At 39.8% G+C, this 19,402-nt stretch overlaps 1 protein-coding gene across 1 annotated transcript; it reads right to left on the reverse strand.

Annotated features, from left to right (window-relative positions):
- Positions 1 to 16,781: 16,781 nt before the first annotated feature.
- On the reverse strand, positions 16,782 to 19,016 carry id4 (inhibitor of DNA binding 4). The gene is made up of 3 exons (XM_058054029.1): positions 18,477 to 19,016; positions 17,979 to 18,046; positions 16,782 to 17,598 (listed from the first exon to the last, which is right to left on the reverse strand). The coding sequence occupies exons 1-2, from the start codon at positions 18,852 to 18,854 to the stop codon at positions 17,999 to 18,001; spliced, it is 426 nt and encodes a 141-aa protein (XP_057910012.1). The 5' UTR covers positions 18,855 to 19,016; the 3' UTR covers positions 16,782 to 17,598; positions 17,979 to 17,998.
- Positions 19,017 to 19,402: the final 386 nt, after the last annotated feature.

Consider the following 19,402-nt stretch of genomic DNA (forward strand, 5'->3'; position numbering starts at 1 on the left):
GCATGATATCAAAAACATGTTTTTTGAGGAATACCTGGAATATGAAATGATAAAAAAAATGTCATTATGAAGATATTTCAAGAAAACAACCTGACCGGGTCATTTTTGACCCACTTATGGAAGGTTGGGGTAGTAACACAAAAACAAAAAATTCTTAAAATGTATAAAAGGTAAGTTAAAAATGTGAATGGCATGATATCAAAAACATGTTTTTTGAGGAATACCTGGAATATGAAATGATAAAAAATTTTCATTGCAAAGATATTTCAAGAAAACAACCTGACCGAGTCATTTTTGACCCACTTATGCATCTAAGGGTTAAGGCATGCAGTGTGAAACCAGGGGCAGGCTCAAATCCTTTTGAAGTCCGACTGCAGAGTAGACCACCAAAAAGCAGGTAGATGGTGTGACTGACCACTGGGTGGCAAGCGACTTTTAAACCATGACAACTGCAGGACCTGGGAACAGAGCTTAGAAGCGCCAAAAAGGAGACATGGAGAACATCCGTCACAAGCTTCTCCATCTCCCATTGGAGAGCACCCACAATCTGGGCCGCAGGTGTGATGCTACCCTCTGTCTTTGGAGACATCAGAATACATCATTTTCTACTCGTTAACAAAATTAACAAAAGAACTCCAACCCCTGGACATTGGTGTAAACAGGGCGTTCAGGAGAGCGATGGATGACTGGGAGACAGAACCGGGTGAGTTACGCCACCATATGGGGATGGATTATGGGTGCTAAGGTACTAAGGTATCTGCTATAACCTTTCACGATAGCCTGCATCATTGCTGAACATCCACATGACAATGAGACCGACTCCGACAATGATGAGAGGGAACCCAACATGTTTGATGACGATATTGCTCCTCGGTTCAATTCAGATACAGAAGATGAGGATTTTGATGGATTTGTAAAAGAAGATTACTTTAAAAAAAAGTTAATAAGGTTCAACTAAACTCAGGCGCCGGTGTTGCGCCTTATGGTGCGCCTTATGGTGCGCCTTATGGTGTGCCTTATGGTGCGCCTTATGGTGCGCCTTTTGTTGCGCCTTTTGTTGCGCCTTACGTTGCGCCTTACGGTGCGCCTTACGGTGCGCCTTACGGTGCGCCTTATGGTGTGCCTTATGGTGCGCCTTATGGTGTTCCTTATGGTACGCCTTATGGTGCGCCTTATGGTGCGCCTTTTGGTGTGCCTTATGGCCTTATGATTATTGGCCTTATGGTGCAGAAAATTTGGAACTATAACTTGAGGCACCTGGACGGCCAAAAGGCATGCAGACGACTAAAGACGGAGAAAATATTAATGATCGGAAGAATGATCAAAATTGCGATCATGTGGACAGTGAAAATAATGTTAAGCGACAATGAAAATTTGTGGAATTTAAAAATTGAAAACCATATTGCATAGGTTCCAACAGCAGATGGAGGGAGTTGGACCAAGCGGGGGGTAAAGCAAAAAGGCAGCTGGTGGGAGAAGCTAGTCAGATCCAGAAAACGGCAACAAGGAGACTTGTAGCAGCCACATACTAATTACAATGTACTCACCAACACTAACAGGCACACGTCTTGTCCACAACACCCACACCTGAGACCTGCTATTGGTGGAAAAGTGGGCTAATTTAAGCCAACGGGAGGTCTGCAGAGATCTTTTATGACATGACAATGCCTCTTGATTCAGGCATGTGCACCTGCACCAATTAACAGGTTACTAATTGGCCCATCCAACAGGGAGCAAGGCAAAAAAAAATGACCGCTCATCTTGATCAACTGATAAGGATGTCTGCTTCACATGACTGTTTTACTTTAATGAGAGTGAGATTTAAAAAATAATAATAATTTACACTTTTCTTTCATGCTTTCATCATTCTGCTTTTTGCTCACTACACCAAATTTCCTCTCCCTCCCTCGAAACCGCTCTCTCTTGCCCTTGTCTTTCTCTTTGCAGCTGCACACTTAAAGACCCTTGCTGCATTATCCTTTTAAGAAAGGCCCAGGCAGGAAGCAAAGAGGTAAAGGACAGGGAAAAAAAAAAAAAAAGATGTGGCTGCCGCTGCTACAGCAGCCTTCAAACCTCATTAACTTTTGTCTTGTGGCAGCACTCTCTCTCTCTCTCACACACACACACACACACACACACCACCACACACACTCGCGCTCACATGTGCACGCACCCACGCATGCACCCGCACACAGATAAAGATACTGTACATGTAAACTGCTAGATGCCCCCCGCCCCCACTTTCACAAACAGCACATCCAAGAACATGACCTGTCTGCTTTGTGCTCTGAAGCCTTTGTCCACAGATGTTGGCTTTGATTACTCCTGCCATATTAATAATGTAGCATATGAATATCAGAAATAAAGAATGAAGTACATTTATAAAGATATGCACAAAAACAATAAGCAAGCATTTTCATTCATTCATTCATCCGCTTTTCCTCACGAGGGTGCTGGAGCCTATCCCAGCTGTCTTCGGGCGAGAGGCGGGGTACACCCTGGACTGGTGGCCAGCCAATCACAGGGCACATATAGACAAACAACCATTCACACTCACATTCATACCTATGGACAATTTGGAGTCGCCAATTAACCTAGCATGTTTTTGGAATGTGGGAGGAAACCGGAGTACCCGGAGAAAACCCACGCATGCACATGCAAACCCCACGTAAAGATGGCCGAGGGTGGAATTGAACCCTGGTCTCCTAGCTGTGTGAGGTCTGCGCGCGAACCACTCGACAGCTGTGCAGCCCGCCAGCATTTTCAGATTAAAAAAAATCACTTAAAAAAATATAATTTTCGGGCACGCAGAACGCGATTTCTACAAAATACTTTGATGTTTTGACCTTAAAACGTTCGTATATTTGTATACAATTTGTAATGATGGCCATGGTTATGCAAGGAGGAAGTTAGACATTTTCCTTGAATACTTCTCATCCGATGTTGTGTTCGTGCTGCATTCATGCAACAAAGTAACCAGCGGAGTAGACATACATCCCAGTTGAAAAGTTCTATTAGTCCAGACGTTTTGAGTGGGTTTATTTGACCGTCTCAGTGTTTTGCAAATTAATAAATGCATTTGGCCCCCACTGTATGTACAGTATGTGTAATTGCTCTGTTGCACATTTTCATACAGTCGACTGTATCAGCATTGTTTGAATTAAAAATGCTTTGGTAATTTGAAGAGAATAAAAGGGAAAAAAAATAATATGAGTAATAGTTTTTTTTAAATTCTGGTCCGGGAGGTGGACAAAACCCACAACACATTAATCAGGGGTCCCGGTAGGACCTAAAGAAGGCAAAAAATCCCACTTTTCTAACAGTTCGATTTTCGCCCGTTTTCCAGGTCTGCGGCTGTCGCAAATTCTCCTTTTTTGAGGTGCCAAAACGACACTTTTCTGGTCCGGGAAGTGGACAAAACCCACCACACATTAATCAGGGGTCCCGGCAGGACCTAAAGAAGGCAAAAAATCCCACTTTTCTGACGCTTCGTTTTTTGCCCGTTTTTCAGGTCCGCGGATGTCGATTTTCGCCTTTGTTTGACTTGTTTAAATGACACCTTCCTTGTCCGGGAAATTGACAAAACCCACCACACATTAATCAGGGGTCCCGGCAGGACCTAAAGAAGGCAAAAAATCCCACTTTTCTGACGCTTTGTTTTTTCGCCCGTTTTTCAGGTCCGCGGCTGTCGATTTTTCGCCTTTGTTTGAGGTGCCAAAACAACACTTTTCTTGTCCGGGAGGTGCACAAATCCCACCACACATTAATCATGGGTCCCGGCAGGACCTAAAGAAGGCAAAAAATCCCACTTTTCTGACGCTTCGTTTTTTTGCCGTTTTTCAGGTCCGTGGCTGTCGATTTTTCACCTTTTTTTGAGTTGTTTAAATGACACCTTCCTGGTCCAGGAAGTGGACAAAACCCACCACACATTAATCAGGGGTCCCGGTAGGACCTAAAGAAGGCAAAAAATCCCATTTTTCTGACGCTTCGTTTTTTCGCCCGTTTTTCAGTTCCGCGGCTGTCGATTTTTCGCCTTTGTTTGAGGTGCCAAAACAACACTTTTCTTGTCCGGGAGGTGCACAAATCCCACCACACAATAATCAGGGGTCCCGGCAGGACCTAAAGAAGGCAAAAAATCCCACTTTTCTGACGCTTCGTTTTTTTGCCGTTTTTCAGGTCCGTGGCTGTCGATGTTTTGCCTTTGTTTGAGTTGTTTAAATGACACCTTCCTGGTCCGGGAAGTGGACAAAACCCACCAAGAACCACATGGGGTGGGGGTTTTGAGGGGCGGATTTAAAGATGTCAGTGCGGTTTGTGCCACTCAGTCACCTTCTAATGAGTAATCAGCTTTCACAGCTTGAGTGTTGGGGTGATAATTCAGGTTGCACACCATGTTCCTGAACCGTAGAGTAGTAATTCATTAGCATGGAGATCTGTATAATCAAACAATTAGTGAATTTCTTCTCATCAGCACGGCCGCCTCGGTGTCTGATGTCCTGTTCTGTGATGAGTTGAGGGTGACGGAGGACAATAAACTGGACTGCTCTGTGACGTGACGTCTCCTGGCGGGTCTACAGGTCGTGGTTAAAAACTTCTGATGAATGCTCATGCATGCAAACTCCACACAGAGACAAGCTGAGAATCAAACACAGGTCTTCCCGATCTCCTAACTGTGTGGCCTACTCGGCTACTGTGCGGCCCCTAATTATTTTTTATGGTTGAATACAGCAAATTATTAAATTTGACATACTTTTTTCCTAAATTAAGCATTTCTAAGCATGAAAATGGCTAAATAACCAAAAATACAAATATAAGGCATTCAGAAGATGCATTTAAAGACGTGATATGTAGTATTCTACACTAGTCACTCTGTCTCAGTAATGTTATGTTGATGAGACAATAGTCAGCGCAGGAAGTACGCTATCAAAAAAAATGTGTTATCCCATATCTAGAGGGCTCTAACAATGTTTAAAAAATGTATTTAGAAGGTCGTAAACAGGTTTTTTATGCTGAAACTATGAAAATATTTCATACATTCAGTAAATAAGGAATCGTACCTATCACGATTGGGTCTAGAACCAATTAACTGTGATAAAAAAGGAACTACTGTATATGTTTCCTACTGGATTACAGACTTGAATATTGTGAAATGCTGTAATTGGATCACCAGTTCTCAGAAGATTCTTGTCTCTGTAGACCAGACTGCGATCAAGGAGGTGCTTTTAGCAGAAGTGACAAATTATTCCACAGTACAGTTCCCATTAATTATTGCTTTTCTTGCTATATTTGGTTGTTCTTTGTCACTTTTGGGTCCACAATGCTCAGTGTTGAACCGCCTTCATCTCCAAGGACTGTCATCTTAGTGCTCTGTGTCTTGTCATCCTGCTAATCAGCAGCTGTTTGTATTTTTAGACCAGTGCAGAAAGGAATACTATAATGATTTTTCATTATGTTGATGATTATTGGCATTGTTATGGATGCCATGTTGAAAACTGGGAGGTTTTAATGATTATTGTGTTATTCCACTATGTCACGGTGTCACACCCATCCCTCGCTTACAATGACAATGACATTCAGTCGGATCATAAAAGCAGTATAAATATCCTTTCTGTTTATTTGGTATTTATATTTATTTCCCACGTTTTCTAGGTGTCTCAGAGTCTACACATAAGAAGGTGCAGGTTTTTGTAGGACGATAGTGGCTGAACACAGACAACCGTGTCACCACCAGCACAAAGGGACACTGAGACCAGCTGCATCGCACTAATGGAACAACTAAGTAGTCCACCAGTTTCCACAATTTGAGCTTTATCTCATAAAATATAAACCAATGGTGGAGAATGAGAGCTGGCTGGCCTATTAGGCCATAGAGTAATCCCTCGTTTATTGTGATTCATTGGTTCCAGTACAATATTTATGTTATTACGGCTTACAAAACTTGTTTACTACCTTCTAAATATGTTTTTTAGAACCCTCTAGACATGAAAGTCACCATTTACACTCACTGTGTTTTTTTTTTAATTATTTTTAATCAGGGATTACTGTTGTGAGATAATTCAAACCTGCAATAAAAGCCTGTTGTTTTGCCTATCATGTTACTGTAACGTTACTGACACCTAGTGGCTACAATGAGTTATATACAGTATATTGAATGTGTCCTCTAAATAAATGATTAATTTGAGTTGGTGTAATGAATCCAGTATATGTCAGGTTTATTTACAGTGTATGTTGATATGTGATTTAATAAGCTTGGTTCGTGGAATGTAAATAAATCCTTTTTTTTACCCCAATTCCAAGTTTGGGAAGTGTAAGGTACATCAAAGATAAGGAAACATGGTTTAAAAAAACTGTTTAAAATGCATAAATATGTTTAGAGTAGTAATAGTTAATGTCATACATATAAAATTCAGTTGTAACAGAAAAAAAAAACACCCTACTATTTTTTTGTATGTTTGTTTCTAAAATAACCAAACCTCCATTGTTGGCTTTTGGGTGTAATACCGCAAAGTCCACTAGGGGGTGCTAGCAGCGATGGTGGTATAGAGTAGGTGACAAAACGACAGAGGAAGAATAAATCCCGAGGGTGAATATACGTCAAATCATCGTGGATTGTCTTCCTTATTCTGTACCACAGATTTGTACAAAGTAGAGATAATTTATACTAAAGGCTGTAAAGAGTTTAGAAAGTTGCTAGAGTAAACAGCTGACTGCTAAATGTTTGTTACAAAATGTTTTGTAGAGCATTTGAACATAAGCTAAATGGCTAATGCTAGCAAACCTTAATGTACATTTGCTAGCATGAAGCAGGCTAATTGAAAACTAATAGTTTTGAAAACTAATTCAAAACTATTTTTGTTCATTTTTACCTTTGAACCCTTTAATGGTTATTTGCAATTCCAAATTATTAGTACTTGTTGTTATGAACTATCATGAATTCAACTGGTTTTTCACAGGGTGACTCATTCCACACAAAATATTCATAAAAGCAACCCAGATGGTCCTCACAATGCTTTTTTCCCCCCCTCATCCGGTCGGTAGTGTTTCTACTTTGTAATATTAGATCCAGCACGTGCTTGCTCTTTCCATTCCCTCGTCTTTGTATTGTATCTTTAGTTTTTATTAGCACTCTTGTTGTCACCAAACGTGTGCCTCCACAGCTAAGCTCTGCAACTTGGGAGACCCAGGGGGACAGACATTTCATTTCTGCACGCTTAACGAGTCGCTACTATATATGTGTGTATGTGTGTGTGTGTGGAAGTGCTTTGAGAGAGGAGGTGATGAGGAAGGGGGGTGGGTGGGTTTGGGGCTCCTGTGCCTGTTCTCCTCCACTCTCTCAGACAGAGATAATGGGGGAGCTGATAGCAGCCTTGGAGACTTGTGTGGCTCCAAGCACAGATATGGAATGATAACGTCTCCAGCAGCTCGCCTGCTGCTGCTGCTGTTCTTTGTGTCTTTTGTATCTGATGTGTGACTACCGACACATAGATGTTTTGTGTGTCTTTTTAAGTGTGGGTTTGTGTGAGGCTAGGTACCAGGGTTGTGCATACACAATGCTGGAGCGAAGGTGGATGTGAGCGTGGTATGGAGGTGAGGGTGTGTCGGCACCCTGGCATCCCACCATGCACTCAGTTATACACCCGAGTAGGACATTTCTAGAGAAACAGATCGAGAAAGATGAACATAATTAAGATGAGTTCATTCTAAGAGGAACAGCTAACAATGAATCCACTTTGCTCTGATGTTCTCTGGGGCTGGAATTTGATGTGATGATGTGAGACAATCTGTACATCCAACAACACGGCAGCTCTGATAACTTCTGACTAAGAATGGACGTTCTGTGCGGTCAACTTGCTTGCAACAAAAGAAAAACAAAAGGGCGGATCTTTGCCCATGAAGCTTTCGAGTAGAGATATTTTATTGGAAGGACGTGTGACGGACTGAGAGTGACACCCCATCATTGCACAGAGCACCCGCTCTCTCTCCCCCTTTGGCCAGGAGTGCGAGCGCACACGCGAAATACGCCGACAGATGCACGGCAGCAGGACTTTGCAGCAAGGACCTTTTTCCCATGTCTTTTTTGTTTTTTGGTACTTTTGGACATGTTTTTGTCTATTTTTTCATCTATTTGTCTATTTTACTGTTAATAAAGGGCTGCACGGCAGTCGAGTGGTTAGCGCACTGACCTCACAGCTAGGAGACCAGGGTTCAATTCCACCCACGGCCATCTCTGTGTGGAGTTTGCATGTTCTTGTGCATGCGTGGGTTTTCTCCGGGTACTCCGGTTTCCTCCCACATTCCAAAAACATGCTAGGTTAATTGGCGACTCCAAATTGTCCATAGGTATGAATGTGAGTGTGAATGGTTATTTGTCTATATGTGCCCTGTGATTGGCTGGCAACCAGTCCAGGGTGTACCCCGCCTCTCGCCCGAAGACAGCTGGGATAGGCTCCAGCACCCCCGACCCTCGTGAGGAAAAAAGCGGTAGAAAATGAATGAATGAATGTATTGTTAGAGCCCTCTGGACATAAAATAACACCCCTATAGTAATTTTTACACTCATATTATGCAATGTAGTAGTTATAATCAGTGAAAATAAGCCATTTAAGACATAAATAAGACTTGTGCTTGTGTATTGCATGAATGTGTACTCGCTGTGTGGAGTTGAGTTTTAGCTGGATTACAGCCACAACAGTTGCCTGTATTATTTTTTTAATAATTATTATTAGAATTATGTTGTTATTATTGTGCCTGTTTTGAGATAATTCAAACACTCAAATAAATGCTGTGTCTCAGCATGATTTATTGATAAATTGATAGAGTGAAGCTGTGATCTTTGTTATTATGTTAGCTTATGGTCGGCTATTTTGTTTTGCAGGAAACTCCAAATGCTGTGCTACTGTTATGACTTCCATTGTGATGTTTAAATTTTTTGCGACTTGGACTGAGATGAATGGCAAACGGCCAATCTTTTCACCGTGCTTCAACCAATCTCCTCGTATAACAATAATTTCTCGACAGCTCAAATGAGAAAATGACTAATAGGGCCTGCGATTAACATACTCAGTTATCATCCTGGACAGGTCGAGAAATTACTTAATCAAGCCAGGCTATATTTATCTTTGTTCACCTATACACCTGTTCTACTCATTTCCCATCTCATTGCCACAGAGATTGCGCTCTCCGTGGCGATGTGCTGATTAGTTTTGATCAGTCATATAATTGGGTATAAGCTCTTTAATTTCTTACCAACATATAGATGGTATTAAAGTGCAATGAGAAAAAAAAGCAACACATGCACCTTAGATATTTGAAGATAGTATATGCTAATATATATTATATATTTCTAGTAAAAATGGAAGTATAGGTGAAAAAGTGAACATTAGTATGAACATCAGTTTTTGCTTCCCCCCTTTTTTCTGTTTTCTTTAAATATTTGCACTTCTTCTCCTAATATTATGACTTAATGTGAATATTTGGACTTTTTCTAAAGTTTTTCTTCAAACTAATTTTCCAAAAATTTAAATTTCATTTTGTTTTGTTTCTTTATCATATTGTGACAAAAATATTTCTTTAACATTTCAACTCTGTACTACTAAAATTATATAAAAAAATTAAAATTTTTAATTTATTGTATAATTTGGGCTGATTTTTTTTCATTTTCAGGACTGTTTAGTTCATTCATTTGCGGTTGCGGTGGGTGCTGGAGCCTATCCCAGCTGTTTTCGGGCGAGAGGCGGGGTACACCCTGGACTGGTGGCCAGGCAATCACAGGGCACATATAGACAAACAACCATTCACACTCACATTCATACCTATGGACAATTTGGAGTCGCTAATTAACCTAGCATGTTTTTGGAATGTGGGAGGAAAACCCACGCATGCACGGGGAGAACATGCAATTGAACTCGGGTCTCCTAGCTGTGAGGCCTGCACGCTAACCACTCGCTTGCCATGCAGCATTTGTTCATCATATTGTGACAAAAAAATATTTCTTCAACATTTCAACTCTGTGCTACTAAAATGATATTTAAAAAATATTTTTCAAATTTTCTTGTATAATTTGGGCTGATTTTTTCCATTTTTTCCAGCTATTTAGTTTTCTTGTTAAATTATTTTTTTTTAGCATGTACCAAGACGTAACAGTCCTTACAATGGGCCTAAAGTTACATCAGTATGTGTGCAGTTTGGGTTTTTCGGTGCTCCGAAATGTATTGCAAGGTTTACACTTATAGACCTAAAATCAGGGACCAGAATTGTCATGGAAACAACAGAAACTCAATTCTCCTGGTTAAATAACCAACCAACCATGATTAGTAGCTCTTGCAGGGAGCATGTAGGCACTCTTACAACTTACTGACTGATACACAGAAGTGTAGGCGAGAGTCTCCTGAGAAAGACAGCTGCCGGGCAAGAAAATGGAGGGAGGGAATGAACAGACAAGCAATAGGTGAGGAAGATACTGTATCTGTGGGTGGACGAATGGGCGAGCGATATAGAATAAGAATAAAGTTAGCTGCAGCTGTTTGTGCACGCTTGCTCCACGTTGATAGGTTTCAGCACACTCGACATCTTTTACTGCGGTCACGGCGAGCACGAGAACAATCTATTAAGAGTGTTGACCGATATCGTGTCTAAACTTTCCCTCTTTTCCAACTGCAGCTAACTGTAATTAAAAGCCAACCGTGGCAGATGATTTGACAATAATGACCATAATTGATTGTCGTCAAGGTTCATGTGCCAGATAATGTTATTGTTTATGTAAATGATTGTTGTTGTTTATTCATAAGCTTGGGAATCTTCCACCTCTCCACAAATGAGGCCTTGCCAATGCATACTCGGAGCCAAACACAAACATGCGTCTGTGATATTGAAGTGGCCATTTGCCCAATCATGAAATCAAGTCAATAAAGGGAAGCATTTTGGGGGGGCGAGACCTGATCTGGAAAACATTAGCATGTGAATTAGTTGTTGACTGCGTGCCAAAGCTGGCGGACTAATGGGTGCCAACTAGATGACAACACTCCCCTAATCGATGGCTTGATGTCTATATGGAAACATATGGCGGGATCAGACGTGCATATTTTCTTTCATTTCAACGTGTCGTTTCTTATGGATCCAATTTCTACTCAGTATTTTTTGTCGCGCCGTGTGCCTTTTGATTTGTGCTCATCAGAAAACATTAATCATTGCATTTAGAAGCAATATTCCTGTATTAAACAGCATATAGTGAATATTTTGACAACTTTTTAGGCATATATGGATATAATCAAATGGGCTTTTTGGTGTTGTTTTGACGCCATGGCATCATTACCGACGATACAGTGGAACCTCAGTTTAGTTATTAATTCATTCCGAAAGATCTGACAAAAACAGAAACATAAGAAAACCATCACATTGCAGTTCAAACATCTCATTAAATAATTTCATTAAATCAAAAGACATCCCTCTTGATACCGGCCATTTTTGATGAATTTGACTGATTTTTCAAGGCACACAGAATATTGTGTTCTAAGGTTATATAGTCACGATAAACACCAAAAGAAAGTTTAGACTCTCATCTTTCATCAGATTTTTTAAATTTTTTTTTACGATCCCTAGTATTATTAGAGCCCTCTGGACATGAAATAACACCCCTATAGTATTTTTTACACTCATATGACCCAATGTAGTAGTTATAATCAGTGAAAATAAGCCATTTAAGACATAAATAAGACATGAAAATAAGACATGAAAATAACAATACAGAAATATAACACTACTATTTACAATTTTCATATTTGGAACTAAACTGTGCATGTGCACGCGTTTGCCCCCACATGCACACGTGTGAATGCACTCAAATTTCCCCCAAAATGTGTAATCTCTTATTATAATAATAATAATGGTAACGGTTTATGATCCTAATAATAACATGGCTTTCTGTTGTGGCCTCCAAAGTCACTTACAATGTCAAATAATTCTAAATGACGAAACAACTTATTGTTGGATTTCTGATATTATCTGGACAAGATTGAATTCAATAAGGTTTTTGTCACCTTCTGTATTAAAATTCTTGGCACTTGCAACTTTTTTTTTGGCTCCATGGTGGGTTATATTTAGAAATTGTGCAGGTAAAACACTGGAATACACTGGAATGCAAATACAAAATATGTCATTCCTGATGAAATTTTAAATTGTCTATGTCAAAAGACATTTGTTAATCCACACGCATGCTCTTGAGAGACTGAAATATTGCACAGCAGCCGAAATTAATTTTTTCTATTTCTGTAATGCAGTTATTTAAGGTCTTCATTTGTCATCTGTGACTCCAATGTGATTTCTGTTTGGTTTGATGTACTTTCCCCTCAGGCAGTTGCTGAAATCATTTTCTGGCTGTTTGCTCACAAAGACAATTTAGTGCGAGGGAATCTTTCTGTTGCCTCATCAGATTTTTGAGAAAATATTAAATATAATTTTATTTTGCATTATTATTGTAGAGGATTTAAATATTTTTTTTAATTGTGAGTTATGTTTATTTTTCATCCTTTCCATATTTCTTCTATGCATTTCAATATATTACTGTCACCTCGTTATGTCTGTGGGATAAAAAATTGTGAATGAATTCTCATTAATTAGGCTCATTAGGTGAGCAAAAACCTGTTGGATTGGAGGCGGTTGCGCTGCTTCCGCCCTGATGGAGCGGCAGTATTTAGCGTGCCATATTGGCTGTCTGATGGCGGCACCTTCGGGTCATGTTCTGTGACATGGCTGTTGGCCACCTCATCACACACACACACACACACCAATCTTTCGGGGACTTGGCAGACTTGTGGTTTCCCCTCTCTAATCTCTGAGTTCTCCAGGGGCATGCAGCCATTCTCTCTGCTATTTAAAGAAGCTTGGCATTTATCTGAGATCTCATTTCTGTAATTCACCGCCCGTCTCCTGGGAGCCTCGATTGGCACCGCTGATGCCACATCCTCCTTTGGTTTTTCAGTCTCTTCTCTTTTAAATTCCTCACATCATTCTTCCATCCGCCCTTGGATCCATTTGTTGTCAAGCAGGAAAAAGCTGATTGATGACAACGATAATAGTAAAACAGACACATAGACACTTTTTCCTGTCACCCAAACTTTTAATAAAGAGTCTCAAAGTTGACCTAAGTCATATTTTTGGATAATACCAAGAAAACAAGCAGTTGGACGCAGGTTATGAATACAGTATGCAAATGATATTGTAGTGTTTTATAGCTCAGTGTCACTAGGGTGCTTTAAACAATATTGATGTCAAAGAAAAAAAAAAAGCGAGTGTCTAAGCAGGCCCTAAGATGTTGACTGTCGGTTCAATTCCCCCTCTGCGGTGCATCTCTCACATCCCGCATCACAAATCTAAAGCATCATCGGAGGTTGGGTAATTAAAATGAATGATTCGCAGTGGGATTATTGTTTCTTCTTATTTTCCTCTCATAAATAAAAACATGACGTGTCAAATCATCAATTCAAACGCAACCCAAATGAAGAAATAATTGTGCATCAATTATCATAAGTAATATGAATTTGGAAAATATAATTGTGATTAATGAGGCATCAATAAAAAACTTACATCTGGTACATGTTTGGAAGTGGAGCAGGGCGGCACGTTTTCGTACAATTCTGACAACGGGTCCATGAAGTATTCATTTTCAAAATTAAGTGTATGTTATATTTCAGATATTTCTATATTTATTTATATATATTTTTTATATATATAATATATATGTATATATATATATATATATATATATTTTTTTTTTTATTATTTTTTTTTTTATTTTTATATATATTCGTCAACCATGTAAATGACAGAGAAAAATTAAGGTGCCACTTTGAGTAATTTGGGTATTAACATACATGCTAAAATAAAATAAACCTTAAATCATATTATTAATATTGTGCGTACAATTCAAGTAAATAATAAATGTTATGCAAGACATAAGCGGTCGCCATATATTTCTGGGAACGCCAGGAAGAGTAGTGATTAACACACAGGGATATAGGCCCCCATGGAACGCCATAATGTGGAGTTAAATCAGCAATAGAAGGAAATGAGACAGCTCAGCTTAACTTGTTATTGCTCTTTAACGTATAGCCAAGGTTCATTCAAAGCAGCAGTCATTCTCGTTTTATGTCTTTTGCGTCACAGAGTGTTGTGCAATTACGAGACTGTGATCCCAGCTCCCTTGAGATCATTACCAAACTCCCCCGGTGTGATTCTGGACCGATCCTTCACCTTTCTGAGAATCGGCCTCAGCTCACGGAGCTCACGAGAGGGATGCTTGTTTTTCCGTCCGTTTTTGAATAATCTTGTGGTCTCTGGTCTCCCACACTTCTCTCCTTCTGGTGTAAGTCTTTCTCCCCATGTCTGTAAAAACACCTTTAGCCTTTTAGAGGTGGTGGATTTCTGACGCCATAGGTGTAAACCTGTGATGCAACAATCTGACATCAACCCGAAGAGACTAAAATAGATTGTGCAGGTGTTCTAATTGTGAATGTACAATAATTTCTCGTTTATTGCGGTTCCAGACCCGACCGAAAGTCGGATTCCTTATTTATGAATTAAATATTTCCGCATTTAGAGCATAAAAAAACCCTGCTCACGACCCTCTAAATACAGTTTTAACATTATTAGAGCCCTCTATACATGAAATAATATGTACAAAGACACTCGTCAGTTCACTTTGATAACTATTTCATGTCTATATGAAGAACCTATAAAGCTGTAGTCACCTTTACACTTGTATTACACAATGTAATGGACATAATAAAAAAATAAAACATAAATAATTCCCCGTGCTCTCCCACATTCCTAAAACGCGGTACATACTCCCGCGTCTTTCCCTTATTTTCCTGAAAATAATTTCATTATATTTTTCAAATGCAAATGTTGACAGCTTTATTGATATTCAAGTGATACATTTTCGTAAAGCCAAGAATATAAATGTACAGTATCTAGTAGTGCTGAATGATGATAATTACGCATCACTTAACTGCCATTTAAATATGCAGTAGCAGATGCTATCTTTTAAAAGCAGTTTAATACACAGACCATTTTGGATGATTCTGCATGTCATTAATCAAAGCCAGGAAGTGTGGAATGGCGTGAAACAGAAGCACGTCAGTTTGATGAGTTATAGTGCATGCGACCCGCTTATCTTTTATTTAAAAACATTGTTCAAATAAAACACATAAGTACACATATAAAACACATCATAAAAACATAAAGAAAGGACACATACCATATTTTGTATGTTCGTCACATGACCAAAGTACTACCCTTTGTATGATTTTTACAGTGATATAGACACCGTAATGGAATATCTACTTCACCCCGCATACGTTTAAACGTATCAAGGCCTCACATGGCCTTACTGTTTCTTTCCATAAAGAGTAATATATGTGTGTGCACAGGATTGGGATGAGATATTCAAACCTGCAATAAAAGCCTGTTGTTCCTGCAATCAAGTTTCAACCTTCTAACATCATTTAACAGCTTATCACAATTTGAATGCGTCAACATGCATGCTAGGTTAATTGGCGACTCCAAATTGTCCATAGGTATGAATGTGAGTGTGAATGGTTGTTTGTCTATATGTGCCCTGTGATTGGCTGGCGACCAGTCCAGGGTGTACCCCGCTTCTTGCTCGAAGACAACTGGGATAGGCTCCAGTAGTACAAAATGAATGAATGAATGAATTTGAATGTGTCTTCTTCATGTGTTATATTTGTGATTTAGTTAATTTAAACATTTTTACCTCATCCCCCCCACATTCAAAATAAAATGCTAGGTTAAGTGCGATTTTAAATTGTTCATGTGTATGAATGTGAGTGTAAATTATTTTTTGTCGATACAATATATGCTCGGCGATTGGCTAGCGACCAGTCCATGGTTTATTATGCCTCTCAACTACAGTTTATGAATGGATGGATGGACATTTTTATGCTTGAATATACTTTTGTTTTTGCCAGTAGGCCATATTTGGTAATGGTAATGGTTTTATTTCACTTGAACATGCATCAGATTACAATTGAATGCATCACATAATCAGTTCACAGTTCCACATGTCCAAAAGGAGTAGGAAGAAGCAAAGCTTATTAAATCCTACCCCTCCATCTTGTACTTTTACAATCAGTAACTGTTACATTTGTTCACTTCCTGCTTTCTATAATACAGTTCGTTTTTTTTTTTTTTTTACATAGTCTACCTTGTACCGAAGTGCGAGGTGATGTGATGCACAGCATAATTTATCACTTAATATACGTATGTTTGAAATAGTGAAAATTCAAACCATATAATGTGACAAGGATGGACTGTCTAACCACAGGAACACACTAGATTTGAATAGTAGAAGAGTGATGTATTACATTTTTGTATTAGCTAGAACTGGTATGTTTGCACACCTCCCTCTTTAGCCTTCACGTGACAAACAAAACAATGAGAAAACACGAGACGACATACTTCTTCCTGGCAACTTTAATTGTTTTGACAACTCCTCACAAGCCAGCGAAGATCACTTCCAACCGTGCAGCTGACAGTGGCGTACATGTGCCCTCCCACTCTGGCAGGAGTGTGGCGAGGTAAAGTCGGTGTTTCAGGTCATGAAATGTAAAGGCTCATTTTTCTTTCAATGAACTCAAATCACTTTTTGTTCGCCGACAAACACGTCAAGTCACTAAAAATGCATTTTTAGGTATTACATTGTAAACACTGTTACAGTTTCTGCAGACAGTGCTTTGTAGCATAATTAAATCAGGCATTTTTATTAAAAAAAAAACAAAAAACAAACAACCATCAAGCAGCAGAGTGGCCTATTGCCCCAAATGGGTCAAAGTCATCGTTAGTGAGTATAAAAACAAGTGAGCAAATAAGCTTATCTACAAAGTGAGGCCTGCTTCAGTGCACGTTTGACATCTCTTCAATGAGCCCGACATGCTACATATTCATATTTGCAAAGTGAACTGATATCATTGTGAGAGGACAAAAAACACATTCATTGACTAAAGACTTCAAAGTGGAAACACAATATTTACAAAACGACAAAAAAGGTTTTAATAAAAATATCTGAATAATTACAATAATCTATTCGAAGTATATATGTATCCCTTTAACATACATTATTTTTTCCATAGATCATTTATTTCTCTTTATGTACAATCTTAATGGTTTTCAAATTGAATTGTCCTTTTTTTTTTTTTTACAATATCAAATATTTTAAGATCCCGACACAAACCATCTATTTTAAACAATAGATGTCTACAAGAAATGTACAACAACTTTTGCAGTTCAGTAAAGCTTTAAACTGGACTCGCTTTTTTCACAAAAAAAAAAAAAAAAATCATTCATAATTGGGGTTAAAAAATATTTCCTTCATTACCAAAAAGAAAAATGTGGTCGAATAGGGACAAATAAGGGGTCTTATGCAAATTCCATGCTCTATGGAAGAAAAAAAAAATGTTCATTATATGCGAGTTTACGTCCTTCCAGTGGTTTCCAAATTTTGTTGTGATTGTGCCTCCAGTTGGCTGTGAGTCCCTGGCGAAGCTTTTGCTGGCTTTTGGAGCGGGCTCTGTGCAGCCTGCACACCTGTGGAGGGGATAAATAGATTTGGTGGGGTGGGGTGAGCTGCTGAGCTCCAGACTGAGTGGCGCCACCGAAACAACAGAGGTCGTGCTTGACCAACAAGCCAAAACAAACCAGGTCCAAACCACATCCACATCGTTTCTCTCAAGCTGTCGGATTGAAGACTGACGGCTATCTGACGGACCGTCACATCACCCCCCCAGAATCGTACCCCACCCTTATGCACACTTTGTACTGCTGTTTGACTTTAACCGAGAAGAAAGTAACAAAATTCAAACAGAGGCCAAAGTGAGGCCTGATTCTTTCCTTTGCATGCACTGGCCTACATTTACACCATTAATATATGATTGTTTCCGTATGTATATGAATTTTTAAAAACTTACCATTGTGGTGCTTATGTGTCTCAGCGGCATAAAATTGAGTCCTCAGGTTTTTTGACAATTGATGTCCTCTAGAGAGAAAAAAAAAAGAAATATAACATTATGTTCAGTACATGTAGTCAATAAAAATAAGCAAAAAAAAATTTTTTTTTTATTGTTTTATGTCCAACTGAATAATAAATTGACCTTTTTGCACAGAGGAGACTGCAGGCTGATTTACTTGAGTAGCAGTGGGATGAGATGGGCCTCAAAGCACATCATCATCATTATCATGCAAATTATAAACACCGCAATCAAGTGCGCAATCCGCACACGACAAATGCGCTTTCTTCTTGCAAGATTCTACACGTATGGGTGGCTGCAGTTTGCACATACATGTGCTAACACAAGACAGGGCAATTACACATGACGGAGCTGATGTGCTTTGTCTGCTGGCGAGCGTCTAAGCATAGTAAATAACGGAAAAAGGAATAATAACCTCCACCGGTAAACAAACGGTACCTGGTGGCGCTCGGTGTTGAGCACCGTGAGCGGCGTTCGGCCGGGGTTGGACGCAGGGGGAGCGCAGGTTCCGTGCCGCTGAGGGGCTTGTTTGTGCAGAGAAGGGTGCGTCTCCAGGGCCAACTGCAGGTCCAGGATGTAGTCAATGACATGTTGGAGGATCTCCACTTTGCTGACTTTCTTATCCTGCGGTATAGTCGGCACCAGGCGCTTCAGTCGGCTGTAGCAGTCGTTCATGTCGTACTGCAAACAGCACCGCTCCTCCTCTTCCATATTGGACCGGGAGATGTGCAAGCTGTGCTTGGGCATATGTTGGAGGGAGAGCTCCCTGCTGCTGGAGGAGGAGTCCTGGGGGTGGACAGGAGGAACAGCCTTCATCGTGAATTAAAAAAAAAACCAAAACAATGACACTGCGGATGAATTGCACTTCTAAAAAGACACCACGTTGGAAATATTTTTACAAGGGAATTCGATTCTAGTGTGTCCACATCCCCTTTGTGGTGTGCGATCAGGATCGGGCTCCGAGTGCTCACAAGGAGTAGATTGTGCACATTTATAGAGGAGAGGGGAGGCGCCAAGCCTGCACACTGACCCCACTGGGGAGAAGAGGAAAAGGCGTGTCTCCCACTCTTTGGAGTGTGTGAGACACATTTCAAATATTTACCTGTACTAAAATCCAGCAGGAAGAATTATCTCTGCTGTTATATAGTTCCTTCAGCAGGGGTGTCCAACCTGTGGCTTGGGGACAAATATTTTTTTTTTGGATACTGAAGAGTGCATTCAGATTGACACTTTAAATAGACAAGAGCCAACTTGCTTTACTAGTATGTTTCATTTAGTCACGTGTCAACACACACCCTGGACTGGTGGCCAGCCAATCACAGGGCACATACAGACAAACAACCATTCACACTCACATTCATACC

Source organism: Doryrhamphus excisus, chromosome 17, assembly GCF_030265055.1.
Source record: "Doryrhamphus excisus isolate RoL2022-K1 chromosome 17, RoL_Dexc_1.0, whole genome shotgun sequence".
Classification (NCBI taxonomy): domain Eukaryota; kingdom Metazoa; phylum Chordata; class Actinopteri; order Syngnathiformes; family Syngnathidae; genus Doryrhamphus; species Doryrhamphus excisus.

Coding starts and splice junctions, on each gene's coding strand:
- id4 (XM_058054029.1), bottom strand. CDS start 18,854: ATGAAGGCTGTTCCTCCTGTCCACCCCCAGGACTCCTCCTCCAGCAGC. Junction 18,047..18,476: donor TCAACACCGAGCGCCACCAG/GTACCGTTTGTT, acceptor TTTTCTCTCTAG/AGGACATCAATTGTCAAAAA.